At 42.6% G+C, this 19432-nt stretch overlaps 1 protein-coding gene across 2 annotated transcripts in view; it reads right to left on the reverse strand.

Moving 5' to 3' along the window:
* Positions 1 to 3228: 3228 nt before the first annotated feature.
* LOC111843167 (chromodomain Y-like protein 2) overlaps positions 3229 to 19432 on the reverse strand; it is a 50267-nt gene continuing 34063 nt past the window's right edge. For both annotated transcript variants that reach the window (XM_023810516.2, XM_072718373.1), the window contains 4 exons: positions 10870 to 11042; positions 7655 to 7865; positions 6863 to 7006; positions 3229 to 5030 (listed from right to left, as the gene is read on the reverse strand). In XM_023810516.2, the coding sequence (XP_023666284.1) occupies positions 4872 to 5030; positions 6863 to 7006; positions 7655 to 7865; positions 10870 to 11042 (687 nt within the window). In that variant the 3' untranslated portion in view covers positions 3229 to 4871. The remainder of the gene's footprint in view (positions 5031 to 6862; positions 7007 to 7654; positions 7866 to 10869; positions 11043 to 19432) is intronic.

Genomic DNA, 19432 nt, shown 5'->3' on the forward strand with positions numbered 1-19432 from the left:
GTAAGACTCCTGTCTCTAATGAGTCATCAGTCGTGTAAGGATAGAGTGTGGCTTCAGAGAAACCACACCATGCCTCTTGGAAAGGCGGATGGAGATTTCAGACACAAACAAACAAGCAGACGAAAGCAATATCTCAACAATGATAAACAAGGGGTTCAATTTCTGACAGGTGATGATGCAGAAGGTCAAGGCTAATGTTTCGATAGTTAACATTACTCCGTAGACCGCAGCTAAATAATTCCTCTCTTCCCAGGTGACAACTGTTCACTCAATGTGGCATTCATAACTACAGAGAGTGGCCATTAATCAGAGATATTCAACAAAATGCATCGATGCATGTTCTGTTGCAGAAGTGTGCAAGATGCAATCAAATCAACATAATCAAAGAAATAAGCAGCTCGTTCATACTCATAGGTCAGGCCAGTAAGCTGGTTCATGCTCATTGGTCAGGCTAATAAGCACTGCTTTGTTAATCAAACATAAACATCTCGCTACCAGATAAACAAGACAGATATGTCGAAAGTAAAGCTATGGCTATGATAGCAATGGAAAGGTTTAAGTTACGTTAAATGTGTTTCCTGGTGAAAATGTAAGATTATAGTGTACATATTGCTGTGTTGTTCAAGCCATTGGACTTTAAATTGACTAGGAAGAAGCATTTATGTCTTTTCTGGGACATCTCACTCACTCAGAAGTGCTGCAGCAGAATTAAAGCACAACTGCATGGCCTGGTGAACACACTGGATTTTTTTATTTTTATTTTAAAAGCAGAAGCGAATGCTGTATTTTTCCTCACCCGTACATAAATCAGTGGTGTTAAACTCAGGCTCTCCTCAATGCATGCACTTCACTGAAACAGTTTTGATGGTAGAATAAATGAAGTAATTCCTGTCCACACCAAAGTTATCAATGGTTTAGAGAAGGCTGCATGCATTGTTGCTTCACTGGACCAAGGTAGAGAAGCAGGGCATCAGGTTTGATATTTTTTGTCCTAAAATAGGTAAATGGATTGAATTTATATAGTACTTTTCTACTCCTATGAGCACTCAAAGTGTTTTACGATTCATGCCTCACATTCACACTCACATTCACACTCACATCCACACACACACACACACACACCCACACACATATCCACACCCACACACATCCACACACACACAAACACCCACACACACACACACACACATCCACATACACACACACACACACACATCCACACACACACCCACACCCACACACCCACACACACACACATCCACACACACACCCACACATACACACACACCCACACTCACATCCACACACACACACACACACACACATCCACACACACACACATCCACACACACACCCACAAACACACACACACACACACACACACACACCCACACACACATCCACACACACACCCACAAACACACACACACACACACACACACACACCCACACACACATCCACACACACACCCACAAACACACACACACACACACACCCACACACACCCACACACACACCCACACCCACACATACACACACACCCACACTCACATCCACACCCACATCCACACACACACCCACAAACACACACACACACACACACACACACACACACACACCGGTGGCAGAGGCTGCCATGCAAGGCACCAACCTGCACACCGAGAACAATTTGGGGTTCAGTGTCTAGTCAATCACACACTAAAAGATGAAACAGATACAGCCCATTTGCCAGCTGTTCCACCAGGCTTGGATCATAAAAACATGATCTGACACCAGAACTGGAATTTGGCTCATTTCTAACTGGGACCAGTAATGAAGAGTACACTTGCCCTTCAGTCTATTGATGTGCTCAGTCGCAGACTTAATGGAAGAATCTAGAGTCAGGTGGAAGAATCAATGTAGTTTGCACTGGTTACGAGTGGATACGGTTATGCTCTCTGTCCTTTTGCAAAGTCTGTCCTTGTTCAATAATCTATATAGTCTGATATGAGCCTTTTAAAGGGGACTCTCAGAAATGGAGTTTTTACTTTTAAAATGACCCTTTAGTTACACTGAGATTCAAATGTGAAAACTGAAATTGCATAGCAGCTATTTTGGAGAATTTCATCTTCAAACAGTGTTAAAATAACAATAGGAGATTAAATTATAACAAAATCCCTGATCAAATATTACATTTTAAGTTTATGTAATCATTGTCCTAACTCAGAAGAAGTCAAACAAACTAAGCTAGGCCAGGTTCCAAAGTAGGGATGGGAGTCAGACACCGTCTCCGTGGTTTGAGCCTAACATGTTACACTGAGTCAGGCCTATAGAGATCATTATTACACATTACAGGGTTTACTTGTATTGTTATATCATCATCCAATCTCTATTAAAGAAGGGAAGGGACGTGAAAAGGGGGAACCGCCACATAAAGAGCAGTCCCTCGTGCTTAATGTTCTGCCAGATGGTCCCCGCTGTCGTGCTGACAGACACAATGAAACAAAACAAGAAGTCATGATTCCGATGCTTCCTCACGGACAGTCGAACTGATCACCTCACACAGCTGATGCTCTAGGTTTTGTTTCCCCTTTTTTGATAATGACTTCTCTTTAACAATAAAAATTTTCCAGTCTACTTTCTCATTACCTGAAGGACATGAGTTCCGTACACCTGCTCTGAGGCAATGTCTGTTTTAACCAGATTAGGGAGACAGAATTCGAGGTTCAGGCCATGGTCACACATCCCGATTTCCCCTGAATTAATTGCCTTCCTGGGTCCATGAGGGAGGGGCTTGTATTTCACTTCTGTAACCAATCACAGTCTTCATTGTATGTCATTGCCACGTTGGTCCATTTTTTTCTTCTCTTTTTCAAATTCAAGACTTTCAGTCATCAATGTGGGGGTACTGTGTGGCTCAGTGGCCTAAACCTCTCCGCTTGTAATCAGAAGCTTGCTGGTTCAAGCCCCGCCTCAGCAGAAGCCCTTGTGAGAGGTTCTTAATCCCTGGATTAATATGAATATTAAACAGCCTTTGTAGGTTAGGAAGTTCCTATTTTCTATCTATGATATGTCCCTTAACAAGGCACACACAACAAAATGGATGCTTTAGAACAGGGGTCTCCAACTCCGGTCCTGGAGAGCTACTATCCAGTAGGTTTTCTATCCTACCTGGCTTCTGATGAGCCACAGCTGTTCTCAGGTAAATACCAGGAGCAGGTGTGGCTCATCAGAAGCCAAGTGGGACAGAAAACCTACTGGATAGTAGCTCTCCAGGACTGGAGTTGGAGACCCCTGCTTTAGAACAGTGTTTCTCAACCCAGTCCAAGGGGAACCCTGGACAGTCCACATTTTTGCTCCCTCCCAGCTCCCAGCCAATCAGGATCTCCGAATACCTGGTACAGGCACACTGGGAGCTGAGAGGAAGCAAAAACGTGGACTGGGTTGGGAAACACTGCTTTATAAATCTGTGCACCTTGCCACTTAACAAAAAGCATTGGTTTTAATTAATGTGGTGATGTCATACAATGAAAACTGTGACTGGTTAACGAAGAGAAATGCAAGCCCCTACCTTTCATACATTAAACTCAAGATCAAGATGTGCGACCATAGGACAAGGTCATGGATTCCACAGATCATGCATCAAACGGAGTCTGCACAATTATTTACAATCCACTTCCAGGCGAGGAGAGCCTCTAGAACAGGGGTCTCCAACTCCGGTCCTGGAGAGCTACCGCCCAGTAGGTTTTCTATCCTACCTGGCTTCTGATGAGCCACAGCTGGTCTCAGGTAATCAGAAGCCAAGTGGGACAGAAAACCTACTGGAGAGTAGCTTCCCAGGACTGGAGTTGGAGACCCCTGCTCTCGAACATTTTAGACAAAATTTTATGAAGAGTACTGGCAGTTGCTAGGTACAATGCTATTGGCTAACAGAATGTCACAGAACGTCCATTTTAAGGTGGTCATCTGGTCTCTGCTAACCCGAGGATGATGAAAGTTCACTCCTGTGAGAACATTTAAAAAAAAACCCTGTCATACCCATTTCATTATATTATATAATTCATACCTTCGTCTATGCTGATAGTATCTCCCCAGAATGAACTGATCCCATAAATGTTAGGAACATAAACCATAAATAGTTTTATTTTCACATTATTAGACAAAGCTTTTATGTGATTTTGTGTGGACTCGGCTCTGTCAGGCAGAATGGAGGAATGTGTAATAGGCGACCAGCAGATTAGGTTATTCATGAAAGCTTTGGTTTAGAAAAAGAACAAAAAGCGAACACATAACCTATGATACCAAAAAAGAAAACAAAGAATTCTCAACTGATCCACATAAATGGATAATCCACATAAATGCCTTCAAAACCAAAACAAAATTTCAATATGTGTTTTTGTAGTAGGAAGCATTACATAAATTTACAAATAAATAAAAAATGAAGGATAATGTTGTTTTGCGACACCTGACGATGTCATCAGGTCTGTGGAATGCAATGACAGGCACCTGTCAGAAGGGTATCGGGGTGGTTACTATGGAGACGAGTGCTTCACACCATCCCAGCAGTTAGCAGCCAAGTATTCCAAGGGTACGGGCTGCCCCCTTTCTCGGGGGGATGGAACTGCCACTCGCCCACTACCAGGAATGATGCCTGTTAGCAGCGCTTTGCCACAGTGCAGCTCCGAGGAGGACAAGCTGCCGCATGGATTGGAAAGATGTTCACTAGCAGTTGATTCCTGCGCATTGCATGGTGTTGCATTCTGCGAGTCGGAGATGGGAAAACTCGGGCCTTTCGGATCTTCTTTTTGTGGTTGGTGGGACTGGGGTGGGGGTTGGGGTCTGGGGTCCTGGTTGCACTGATCCTGACCAATAGCCCAAAGGAGCATGAGCATCAGGCTTCACAGATCTTTTCCTGTAGGTACGTGAAGAGTGACTCCAGGCCTTTCGTGGAGCTCCACAGCTGTTTCAGCATCTGACACTCCTTCTCGTTGACCTCCTCCAGCACAGACTTCAGGAAGCTTCGTACTAAGCACTTCGACTCCTCCAGAACCTTTAAAGCATGAAGAAAACACCAGATGGAGTGAGGCAGGTAATAAAGTGAGCGTGACCTTTGGAGCAAGAAAAGCCACATCTACTTGTTATCTTTACTGCCAGGACACTGGGAAGCCCCTGCTTTGCTCATGGTTATAAAATGTTCCAAGGGAAAGTACCCAGGAAAAATGTGAAAATGCATATATAAAATTAGGTAATGCTTTATATTAACTGCACCTTCATAATGTATTCATTATGCATTCAAAGACCATTCATAAGTAGTACATAAATATGTATACCTTAACATCCTAACATCCCTAAGCAGCTTTAATATACATAAATAACAGACATTATGTGATTCTACAATGACAATGATTGCTATTACAATATAATGTTTATTAATGTGTATTAAAGCTGTTGAGGTGTGTTAGAATCCTTCAATCAAAAGGCTGCAGTTTCATACAATGGCTATAAAATAGCTTCACACCTGAAAACAACAACAACAACAACAACATCCAGGGCAATAATAAATGTTTAAAACTGCAGTTGTGATGAACCTATATGGAGGATGCTGTCATCAAACCATGAGTTTGCTAAACTTTTGATTGTAACCAAGTTCTTTGGACCGACAAAGCAAAATTAGACAATTTTAACAACGAATTCCAGAAGCACAATTGGTGTAAAGAGAGGCATGTGTGTGCAGAAAAACAATCTACTTTACTTTGAAGTTTGATGGTGGATGTCTGATGTTTTTTCTTCCTGGGAACCAAGTGATGTCATAGATTCGATCAACGACCAGGAGGTTTCAGTTCACCATTTGGTTCCCTCTGCTAAGAGGCTAAAACTGGAATACGGCTGGATGTTCTAGTAGGATAGTGATCCAAACCATAGCTCCAAATCCACACAAAAAAGGTACCCTGACAACATGTCATGCTCTTCAATGGTCATAGCAGTTCCCTGACCTGAACTGCACTGAACGCCAGTCAACCGGTTCACAAGTGAGAATCAAGGACCCTGAATAATATGGAGATATTCCTTATAGAGGAATGGATTCAGCTCCCTATGCTACACCAAGGAGTAGCTGCTGAATGCAGAGGTGATTTTTTTAATGAAGAATAAAAATGATTTTGGGTAAAATATTCCATCTGAGCAGTGGTGCCCAAATAAATCAATATCAATTTGTGACATTAATGTACAGAGAAAACATTTAAAAAACAAAGGAATTTTATCCATCATTTTATGCAGTGTGTAATTCTCTAGGACATCCATCCATTCACTTTCAGGGATGCAGGGGGGTCTGCAGTCTATGGACGCAAGGCAGGGAACCAACCCATCGCAGGCACACTCACACTCCCCTACGGACAACTTGGTAACTCCAATTAACCTCAGCATGTTTTTGGAACGTGGGGGGACACCGGAGCCCCCAGAGGAAACCCCATGATTACAATGTGCAAACTCCACACACACAAAGCCCTGACAGAGACTCGAGCCCCCTGGTCCCAGAGGTGTGAGCCAACAGTGCCAAGCACTGCGGCGTCGTGCCGCTTCCTTAGGGCACTCCAACTATATTTTTATACACATATATAAACAACCATATATTACAGATGTTCTTCTGTTTCTGCCCTCTAATGCAAAATGATCAAATCAGCACATTTCTGTGTTGAGTCACAGTTCCAAGAGGCCTGTCCTCGGGGAGGCGCAGACAGCCCATTTTTGGGAGGGAGCATAAATGTGCACTGTCTGGCAGGGAGCTGGGAGGGAGCAAAAACGTGGACCGTCCGGGGGTTCTCGAGGACTGAGTGGGGAAACACTGCTCAGGCACACAAACCCACAAACTCAAGAGGATCCTACCACAGCACTGCAGGTGGCCATTTCCCTCACGCGCAGCATGACTTCCTGGCTGAAGGTGGTTGGCCAGAAGACCTGCGACACCAGTCCTCGACTGCAGGCCTCCTGAGCCGTGAGCTTCCTCCCACAGAACAGCATCTCGTTGGCCTGCCAGGAAAAAAACAGTGGGTGGGGTCACTGGTTACAGAGAGTTTGTGCTGCACATATCGCGGGTCTATCAGTGAGATATGATCGTTCTGTGAGCATCGTGTGCAGATCACTTCCTCCTCTCTCACACAGGGACGAGCTAACCTGCTTAATTTATCATTCACTTAACAGCTTCCTACATGAGACAGGGCACCCCCCCCCCCCCCGGCATCACTACACACACAAAACTCCACCATCCTTAAACCCTGTAAGATGGTCACGTTCTAAAAAAAACAAAAAAATTTTAAACAGTGGCTGTAATCACAAGCACCAATGATACTTGCATATCTTCTGTCATGATACAGTATAATATTTTAACAAATGTTTACGTACATGAAACCATCACAGATAAATATCACAAATACCAGATTGCCAGTTTTTAATGGGATATATAAAACAAAACCATAACCCATGTAGATTGTATATAAACAAGACATTAAGCTATTTGCAAACTTATTTAGCTTACATAATGTAAAACATTATGTTAGTAAAGTGTTGGATTGTAAGGCCCAAATGTTTTGCCCCTCCCCCCTGAAGGTGTCTGCCAATCAGGGGATGTTTAGCTTGTGGGTGGTTTGGAACAGGCTTTCTCCAAGCGAGGTGACTCACCAGGGCTACTCCCAAGATCTGAGGGAAGGTGTAAGAGGAGCAGCCGGTGGGTGTGAGCCGGGTGCTGGCACACGGGGTCTGGAACCAGGCCTTCTCGCTGGCCCACACGATGTCACACAGGGGCAGTATGGATGCCCCCAGGCCAAGAGCTGGCCCATTGATGGCCACCACGATGGGCTTCTTGAAGTGCAGGAAGGCTCTAATGAAATCCCTGAAATTGCATGCAACACTCTCTCAGATGTATGATCCGCAGTCCATGCTTTTTTCATACAGAGTGGTAAAGGAAAGGGTAGCGCTGTACAATATCTTACAAACAGGTCATCATCTTACCTAATATAGGCCTGTAAAGATGCAGGAGAGGCAAATGCACCTCAGCCAAGGTAGGCTGCTGGAATTTGGAGCAAACAAGCACAGAGCCGTCCTTTCAGTTACTGCAGAGCCTGAATAACAGGCACGTCTGCTCCAAACACCTCATGAGAAAGCTATAAATGCAAATGAGGGCTACTGCATCCCCAATTATGTATTAAAGCACTCGTTGTTGTGTTTTAATGGGATTACACCAACAGGAGGTGACTGACAACAGATCTCCCGCTGCTCCCTAGCAGGCTGGCCCTCCCCGGCGAGCCCCAGTGCTCTCCTCGCGGAGGCCAGAGCACGTTTCAATCTGCACTGCGATCTCACTGCCACTTTCAGGAGGTGTGAACTCTTCGGTCTTTTCCCCCCATTACTCATCCCTGCCTCAATTAACAGTGCTAACTAAACTAAACATTTATAGACTTCTCTGTGAAAATGACGTGATTCTTGCAGGACTAATATCACATTCATCTATCCATCCACCTAGATAAAGAGCAGATTTATCCAGTTCACCTTCTTATCAATAATATCAATACTCCCAATTTGAGACATTTAAGGTTCATTTCAGTAGGACCTGGGAATCAGTACAGTACAGACTCTTAGAGGGGCAGGTGCTCAAAGCCTCTGACAGATGCATTAAAGTGGCATTCAGAACCTTGAAAGGGGGCATTTTAAATAGTTCAGACAAAATGGGCAGGTGTTCAGACACCCCAGCTCCCCCCCACATGCACGTTGGGAATAGTAACTTTCAGGTTACATGCCTGTTCCCTTAGCTACCAGTGTACCATCCACCGCAGCCAAAAACTAATCAGCGAACAACATTTAGTTTCCCACAAGAATGCTGAGTATAATTACAATAGCAGGCTGAAGCACACCTCGTGTGGGGGTGTCCAAACAAGGCCACACCCTGAGCTCGGCATGTTACACTTATGTGACAAATAAAAGTTGAAACTTGAAACTGCTGCTCTGACAAAAACACTTTAGCCCCTGTCCTCCTACACGCTTCCTCTAGCTGCCTGGCACTGCAGCAGAATAAAGCTTTGGGAGTGAATCAGCACTTCAGTCTTCCTGTCAGAGCACTTCACTACTTCACTACATTACCGGGGATCTGAAGGCACAACCTACAGAGCCGAGAACAAACTCAGACCATTTTCCACACTTGATTCAGCAGAATGCCCATGCATAGGTTTGGAAGGTGTGTTTTGGACTCATACTAGGGCCTGTTCTTTGAAGAATTCATTTTAATTTGCGCTCATTTGTCAGTATTTCCATTCTGCACATCTGCCTCTGACAGACTGTATAAAGTCGTACTCAACAGTAAAAAAGAAAGTGTGGCACATCTCTCCTGCCTACATAATCTTTAGATTTTTCTTTTATAATATCTGTTAACAAAAACGATTCTTGCAATTTTCTCAAGGAAATGAGTTAGAAATTTAGTATTTTACAGACAAGGTTTCAACCAAGTTGTACACAGGAACTCATATGCAAATGCTTTAAAATCGCTTTCCATTGTGTGTGTGGACTTTTTTTCTTTTGCTTTCTTCTGTCTTCCTTCCACAATCCAAAGGAATGCGATGTGGGTGAATTGGTCTTGCCTAATTGCTCCTGTTTTTTTTTTTTTGTGTGTGTGTGTGCATGTGTGTGTGTGTGTGTGCATGTGTATGTGTGTGTGTGTGTGCGTGTGCATGTGTGTGTGTGTGTGCATGTGTGTGTGTGTGTGTGTGCGTGTGTGCACACTGTGATGGACTGATAACCTATCGAGTGTGCATTTTGCTTCATTTTTCCTGGAAGAGGGTCCAGGCTCACTCTGCATTAGATAAGTAGTTATGGGAAATGGGTGAATGCATGATCAGACCCTGGAGCCAGAGGCCCTGCAAACACATTCACAGTCATTCCAAAGAGACTTATACAGGTATGTGAACATATCAGTGCCAGAATGTTCCTCACATCCACCACACATATTAACACATTACTGCCACACATTTCCCATTTTTGATTAGTCATTAACAGGATCCATCTGGAAGAAATGGAAAAACTCTAAGAACAACAATGATCTGTACAACAACAATCACAACCCTTCACCGAGTCACAGTCATATATACAGAATGGAGATATAGTGAAATAAAATATGTAGAAATAATTTCTCTTGAGTTTTGATTGAATGCATCATTGTACACATTTTATCATATGTTGCGTTGGAAGAAATTGAAAGGTAGAAGCAAGTAGGACAGCGGCTCGGCATTCCCTGCTGATATGTGACCACAGCTGAGTGGCTGCTCTCTGTCACAGGAAAGGGTCTTTAACTCTGTTATGATGAGTTACAAATAAATAGCTGTCATCACCACCCCACTGGTTCACTCTGGAATGACGGCAAACACTAGAGTTCTGATGCTGAACTTTCAATTACCTCTGTGCATGTCATACAGGTTTGTGTTCGTCTGATTTTGTTCAGGGAGATGAGAGACATTATTCAGGTGGGGGTGGTGTTCTCACAGCGACCCAGTAGAGTCTGTGTGACCTCCTGAGTTTCCCCAGAGTTAACCCTCATGCACCAAGACTGTACACAAGTCAGAAAAATCAAGCAAATGTTTGGAAACTGATCACATTCTTTACCTCCAGAATTTAGGTAGACATACATGAGCTTTTGTGTGTATAAAAAATAAAGACTCAAAAAAAAGAGAACAGCGGTAAGTCAAGACTCACCACTTTAACCTGCTTATTTTTAAAGCCAATCCTTCCGTTATTGTAAACGATCACTTCACTGCTAAAAACACCTGGGCACCATCTGCACATACTGGAACTTTGGGACGTTCAGCATATAAGCGGTGCATTAACGCAGAGCATGGCGCGCGCCTCCTCACCGTATTGCATCTGCGATCCTGTTGCTCTCCTTCCTGCGGTCGGTGGACAGCCGGCCTATGAGGTACGAGTGATCCAGGCCGCTGCAGAAGACACTGCCGACGGCGCTGAGCAGCAGGAGCTTGCTGCTGTCAGCGGCCGCGTTACTCAGAGCCCGGCTCACCTCCTTCATGATCTGCAGAGGAACGGCACAGAGAGGGCTGGGTGACGGAGCCGCAGGTCACCCGCTGCGGCCTCTTGCCTAGGCGTGGGGGACACATTCATGTGATGTATGGCTTCAAGAGTGGACCTCCTTTGCTGAGTTACACAGGATGGGCCTCCTTCAGCCAACAAGCCTTATTTGACTTAGAGCCCGCAGAAATATTGACAAAGGTCACTTTGCTATTACTAAAACAGTGGTACCTCAATTCTCAAACTCATTAGAACTCTAATTTCTTAAAAGTCGAACCAACCAGTTCGAAAAAAAATTACCCAGAACTCCATCTGAATCTCAGAAGTCAAACCGTGAACGCCGACCTAAGATAACTTGTACACACGGGGAAATTAGTCACGCACGTCTCTCAGCGGAAATGAGCTTCAGTCTAAGCCTCGCATTCGCTGTGATAGCATCGTGCATGTTTACACTAGCTGAATACATATATTTAGACAGTAAAAATACATTTAGACAATGATAGACAGTAACAGTAATTATTATTATATAGTAAAATACATTTTAAAATAAAGATTTCTTATTAATTATTTTAATATTAATAATAAACCATTAATACATTTAATTATAATAATATTGTTGTGCCAAGCAGGGATGGAACAGAGACAAAGACGCAGACGTCAGGGTATCGGGGAATACGGAGTTTAATTACAGGTAAGGTAGGCAAAACGCAGACGGACAATACAATGACCGGACTGGGGAAACAAACTGAAACGCGGACTAAATACAGAGGACTAATGACAACAACCAGAAACAGCTGATCACACAGGGATTCCACACGAGGTTAACAAGGGGGCGTGGCACAGGGAAGGAGTGGACAATCGGGGCAGGGCACATTTTATTTATTTTTTTTAACTTTACACATTGTTTGGATACATTTATTTTCTTACTTTACAAATTACTGTTTTGATAAATGTGCTTAGATGTGTTTAGTACAGTATATGCTCTTCTTGTTTTATCCGGTTCATTTTGTGTTTAAATGCTAAAAAAGAAAACATATTTAGATGTAATTTTTTGGGGCCGGGAACCAATTAAATGGTTTTCCATTATTTCTTATGGGGGAAATTCGATCACAACTCGAACTTTTTAGGATTCGATCCGGAGTTCTGAACGTATTAAATTTGAGTTCTGAGGTACCACTGTACTGCTACTAGTCAAAAAATCCTTAACAACTGGCCTCTAATATGCGTAAAAGACCCTTGACATCTATAGACGTACAAGCTGTTCTAGACTAAAGCAAGACAGAAACACAAAGCGAGGGAATACAAACACCTTTTTTTGGAGCCGGGGGACTGTGGTGGGTGTGAATCACTATCCCATCGCTGCTTATGGGGGCGTGAATAAAATACCCTGTAACAACAACAGGCCTTCCGCAGACCCGTTGAATTGGAGCACCCAGTACTCACACCTACTGATTCTATACGTCATATATGTCATAGTCATTTTATAGAAGTGTAGATAGAAAAAAATTCACAAAGGATTAAAATAGCAAGCAAATGACAAATGAGGATGCATTACCAAATTACGTTTTAAATATGACAGGCCTTGGCGGAGCAAGTGGACAGACTCTGTGGGTGGCTCAGAAGACTTATTTTTTTTTGGGGGGGGGGTGTATTAGTGAACGTCTTTTAGTTTGATGACAACCCTACAGCTGCTGTAACTGTTAGTGCAATATGAAGCCAACAGTTTTTTTAAGGTTCAGAAGCTCTTATCGTCTTTTGCTGATAGAATTATTGCTGCAGTAAATGTTAGCTATATGAGCTGGTAATGTTTAAATTATGGGTGGCATTGTGGGTACAGAGAGGTGGGGAACAAGCCAGCAGATCGATATGGGGGGGGGGGGGGCATCACTCCCAACCTCTCCGTCCCACCTCAGCCACAACATTTTAATCATTTCATCGTAGCCATGCATGATCTTGGACTGCCTTTGCACATTAAGGACTAGGAGTTCCCTGCCCTCAGGCTCCGGCCTGGTGATTTACACCTTCCGGGCTGGTGATTTACACCTTCCGGCCTGGTGATTTACACCTTCCGGCCTGGTGATTTACACCTTCCGGCCTGGTGGCTATGTGTATGTGCAGACTTTCTATGTTTTCCTTGTGTATTGCGGATTTCCTTTAGATACTTTCCATATAGGAATTTGGGGCAGAATCTCTTACTAAATTATTACACGTAGCCTATAAACTTTCAGTCTAAATTGAAATACTGATAAAGATGCGTGGACATTGAGGAGGGCCAGTCTAATGCAGATATACTGATAAAGATGCGTGGACACTGAGGAGGGCCAGACTAAAGCAGTGATTCTCAGGGAGCCCCAGACAGCCCACATTTCTACTCCCTCCCAACTCCAGGTAGGTAGAGGAGAGCAAAGCATTTGGACTGTCTGGGGCTCCCTGAGGACCGGCTGAGAATCACTGATCATCTCCAAGCATGTCGCTACTCTTTCACTAACTGATGTTTTAATTTCAGAGTTGTGTATTTTTAAAGGGGGGGTGGGTGGGTATTGGAGGTTGTATGAGAATTACAGCATCCCACTAAAACTGGTACAAAAACAGTTACTGTTAATTCATGTTCTAAACTTCAACTTCAACTTTATTTGTATAGCACATTTAAAACAACTATACATAAGAACATAAGAAATTTACAAACGAGAGGGGGCCATTCGGCCCATCAAGCTCGTTCGGGGAGAACGTAACTAATAGCTCCGAGTTTTTAAAATCTTATCTAGCTCTGATTTAAAGGAACCCAGGGTTTTAGCTTCCGCTACACTAGCAGGAAGACTGTTCCATACTCTAACTACACGCTGTGTAAAGAAGTGCTTCCTCAAATTTGTTTTAAAATGTTCTCCCGCTAATTTCCACTTATGGCCACGAGTTCTAGTATTTAAACTAATATTGAAGTAGCCATTTGGCTGAACAGCATCCAGAGACAATAGAATACACAAAAATAAGATGAAAATAAAATAAGGTACAATGACGCTGCACTGAGATGTCTGGGCTCAACTCGAACCAAAAGCCAAGGAAAATAGGTGGGTTTTAAGTGTGGACCTGAAAAGCCTCTAAATTACGAACAGATCCGATGTTCTGAGGCAGGCGGTTCCACAGGACCGGGCCTGCAGCCGAAAAGGCCCGATCCCCTTTATTTTCGAGCCTTGTCCTGGGAACGTCCAGAATCATGTGATTAGAGGACCTTAGCGCCCTAACTGGGGTGTGGATACTTAAAAGCATAGATACATAAGAAGGCGTGACATTTAAAGCCTTAAAAACAAGCAACAACATCTTAAAATCAATTCTAAAAGACACAGGAAGCCAGTGGAGAGAGGACAAAACTGGGGTAATGTGCGCATGTGTTTTTAAGGAGCCAAGCAGCCGCATTTTGTACTAACTGTAGTCTCTGAATAGGAGAGTGTCCCAGACCGGCATAAAGGGAGTTACAGTAGTCGCCATTAGGCCTGAACCTGCATCCATTTCTGTTCCTCCATGCATATGTTCATTTTACAGCTTAATGAATTGAACAAAACATGTCAAATGTAACTGCTGGTGAAGATGTGGTATAATTTTCTATTGTATGAAATTGTTACCAGTAATTTTAATCACTAGAAAGTAACCAGTAATACAGCCTTTGAAAATGATTTTTAAATTAATCAGTGGTAGTTAATTAAAAGCACTTTAACAGTTAACTAAAGAGTTGGTTAAATAAAATGAAGATTCAATCAAATGATAGAATAATCAGTGTACATTGTATTAGTCCAAATACATGCAGGGGATTAGTAAGATTCACATTTACAAGCAATGCATTCTGTCACAATTTGCATCAAGCAACACATCTAATTAACCTATTCAAGCCTAATTAATTATGAACTGAACAGGACTGAAGGACGGGTTAATTAGCGCTGCAAGAGACAGGTTTGGAAGATGCCGTTTTAAAGTGCTTTGAAGTAACACTGTTCTAGAACATGAAATTATTCATTTTAACGGAAAACCTTAAATTGGGAGCAGTTCAGGAGACAATTACAAGAGCGAGGTGCTTAAGGATATTCAAATTGATGAGAAACTGTCTAAGTGCTGTCCTGTAGCTTGGAATCCAGAAGAACTGAGGCTCTGAATGATGGTGGAGCAAAATTCAATACAGATTTTGATACAAACAGTTTCCTGTGTCATCCAAGAAAACTACTGTGTGTCAAAATAAAAATGAAGATTTGTTTCAGTGGTACCAGATGAATCCAGAGCTATCCACAGTGAAACACACATTTGACTTGAATCTGCCTTTAAGATCACACTCATCTTACTCAGTCTCTGACAAGCATTATTAGAATATAACAATTTCTGGACTATCTGAAATGTGCTCAAGAGGTAAGATGGAACTAAGATTCAAGGCAGCTAGGTATACAAAATAATTTAAAATTTACACTCTGACCCAGAATTCCAGCATTGAAATGTCAATGGAAGAAATGTGATATGCCACAAAATAATAGCTCCCAATAATATTTCCGAGGAATGCTGTCACAGATACAGAACTCAGAAACAGAAGCATTTCTGTCACAACCACCTTGAGATTTTTGGGAAAGACAGCAAATAATATACAGTATATAACGCATATTCTACATCAACACTTTTTCTACAATCATTAAATGCATACAGAAATGCATATATAGATGTTGATCTGAACACCGATTCTGTCAGCATCTGACCATACTGGCACACAATGGCATTTTGTGTCATCAGTCCACACTAGGAAGCACAAGCTGCATATTTCCTACCTCTCATTTGTCTAGGGCCAGGTACAGTAGGAGAGCCATGCAGCCACACTCACATCAGACCTAATCCAAGTATATTTCACAGTGGGAGCCCCCTTAAATATGTGTGTGTTTATATGTGTGTGTGTGTGTGTGTGTGTGTGTGTGTGGGTGGGTGGGGGGGGGGGGGTTGGGTTTATTTAGAGGCCCCTTGCCTCAACTGACAAATGCACTTTCACCAGCTGAGCTGCTAGAGGAGCCTTTTATCATTTTGGGGAAGTTCAGATATAAATTTCACTTTTAATAATATTGAGTCCTTTAAAGAAGCCAGGCTCAAGTCCTAACTAATGCAGTGAGAACTGGAACCTGCTGTGACAGCTGTACTGAAACCCAAAGAGATGTGTATTTAACACAACAAATTGGTCATGTGACTACATCTGCCCGTCACAGTGGGCTGAACTTCTAAGCTGAAACCCCGTATTGATACGTCTCCCGCAATAGGCCTGTTAGCGCTGAGCTTCCTGTAGGCTGACAACAGCCATACACATCAAAGACAGATGAGGTTTCATATTAACTGCTGAGGGCAGACAAAGTAAGATAAGCTTTTTGGACCTGCCTCTGAATATAATGAAAGGCTAGCAAGTCTTCCTAAGTAATGTGCATGACCAACTGAGATAACCCTTGAAAACAGGCTGATTATTGACCTTAACCTGTACTGTATTTCACGTCTTTCACATATTTTACACATTTTCTCAATACATCTGATACAGACTTCAACATTTCCTTGACATTACTCTTGTTGCAAGTTATACTTTTAAGATGTTCAAAACACATCTGCTGAAGCAGGAACTGGATTCGAGCCAGAAAAGGAAGCCAAGTTACTGGATAATTCCTAGTTACACAAACAAGACTGTATGGACTGTACTTTGCATGGCAGAGTGCAGAGAATCCAGCATGTTATGCTGTCTACATGCCCCTTTGGTTATGAGATGAAAAAGCCCGTCAGATTTCTGCCTTTGATCTAAGCAGCACGCGGTAGCGCTCTGGTCGATCTCTCAGATCTCGCAGGAGACATAGAAATTCCATCCCGCTCTTCATTGGAAACCCAGAAAAAGTCATCAGGATAAAGTCCTTGTATGACCAGTATATTTAGGCAACACTGCGTGTCTATGATCACCGCAAAGGAACTGATTGATGCAACCTTGCTCACTGTTTGAGGAGGTATCTCACCAAGAATGCTTCTGAGTGACTATATGCTGAGAAAATTAAATGGTCTTTCAGTTTCTTTACAGTGCTGGAAGCACAGAGGAGCAGTCAGAAGAGAAGACAACGGCAAACAAAACCCCCGTCCACAAGCCCCGAAGCACTGACAGACGAAGACAACACAGCTCCCTGCACTCAAAAGGTGACAGGGCAGCACGCAGAATGTGACAAGCCCCACTGTAATAGGATGGATCATGTGACATGCCACTGGAGATCAGCTCTGCAGAGATCAGCAGTGAACCTGTAGACCACACAATGCATTGTCCATGAAATTACTGACTGAAGCCCTATGTGTTCTGGGTAATGAGAATTCCCATCCCAGGTATGACTCACCCATTGTTCCACTGAAAAAGAGGATTTCTAGCTGTCATATAGTCATGGTATATGCTATGGGTAAGACGAATATACAGGCAAGGCTCACTGAACACTTAGTTGATGTTCAGACCTACATATTTCTCACTTTTCTGGCAGAGAAATTGTTGCGTATACTGCCAGCCAGCTTACAATGATGTTATAAGACTGCAATTTACTCCTGAATAGCTTCTGAGACATCAGTGTTGTTCCAAACTGCATCTTACTTGATAAAGGTATTTAAAAACCTAAATAATAATAATGATGACACTTTACTGGTTGCTACCCCTTTTCGCCTACCCAATATTATTCTCCATGACACACATGTAGGTGAGAGAGCGGGGAGAGGGGGTTACGGGACTTGCTCAAACATGCGGCTATTCTGCTGAAGCCAGACTCGAACCGGTCACCTTCCAATCACACGCACAGAGACTTTACCCACCCAGCAACACGCTGCACCAATGGTAAGTCCCCTTTAAACATCCTATTATCCAGTCTGACCAACACAGCTGAACGGACTCAAAGCAATTTCGACAGCAGATCTATACTCGTCCTTTTAACAATTCTTTACATTCAGGAATCCATTTAAATAGATGAATGTCCGTCCAGCAAATTATACAGCACTGACTAATGACACAGGAGTGTATTCTGACAGAAGTCTAATCCACATTTCAAATTCAAATTCAAAATACTTTATTTGTCCCCGACGGGCAAATTTGAAGATCTGTAGACAATGACCGCCACAAAGGCTCTCCGTTGACTTCATTTCTGGAGGGCACCCTGCATACCACAGGTCATATTACAACATCACTGTCTTCAAACATCAAAATGCATCCATTTTTAAAAAGGTGTATATCAAATCAGAATTCGCAGAGAAGACCACTGACAGGACAATAACACTGGCAGGGCTGCCAGCAACCACTGCTCTTTAGACTGTTTTTGCATTTGACTACAAGATCTACAAAAATGGCCAGTGCATGCAAGCATGTGGTGCTGAGAGACACAATCAAGTTTCCACAAACAGCTTTCTGCTCATACTGTAGTGAAACATTCATGCTTCTACATTCACCCCAGCATTGAAATGCATCACCATGCCAGTACAGCCATAGCACCACATGTTGGAGCCAAAATATTTTTGGGATACTTTTTCCTATGAATTCACTTTATAATGCTGCTGCGGAAAGAGTCCATTCTTTTCTTCATCCATGATGATAGATTTTTAATGGTTTCAAGTTAACGTATGTGGTCTGTTCACGATCATTACGGTTATGACACATGCTCAATGTTCAATCAGCAAAATAACACCTTAAGAGATGAGAAATCTCACCCTTGTAGAAGAAAATGTTCACCTACTTGTCATAGTTTTTTTAACCTGACCTATGAAGCACACTATCAGTGCTACAATAAATTAAATATACAATAAAAAAAATTAGGCTTAGGGGATGTTAACTTTGGTTCATGCACATAGCATAGTTTCTAGGGATCATTCAAGCAGACCTCATCACCTCTCCATGCTCAGAAACATAAGTGGATGGTACTCAGTGTAGCGGCACTTAAAAACTTAAATTCTAAATGCCCTCATGTATCATCTGCAGTGAACTTTCTGGGGCTCATACAATGAGAATAAATATATAATTTCAGCATTCAATAATGGAACTGTTGCAAATATTCCTGGTGATTAATTACTATAGTTATTTTGTGGGCTTTCTGCATCCCAAAATTTGTCATCAAGAACATTCCATGCTGACGATATTTCTTTGGAGACTATAATATGACAACTGTCATACTTGTTTACCTGAATTGGAAAAATTTCATTTCGAGCACTAAATTAACCTCCCAGATAAAAGCAGTAATAAATCATTGGCATGGTTCATAACTCCTGTGGTAGGAAGAAATAAATCACTCCAAGCAAATATAGGTCAGAGACCACTTTTATGGAAGGTAGCAAACCGCAGCATAGATCAAGTGGAGGTGAAATCCATGCCTCTGTCCATTAAAGAGTGAATCA

Source organism: Paramormyrops kingsleyae, chromosome 11 (genome assembly GCF_048594095.1).
Source record: "Paramormyrops kingsleyae isolate MSU_618 chromosome 11, PKINGS_0.4, whole genome shotgun sequence".
Classification (NCBI taxonomy): Eukaryota; Metazoa; Chordata; class Actinopteri; order Osteoglossiformes; family Mormyridae; genus Paramormyrops; species Paramormyrops kingsleyae.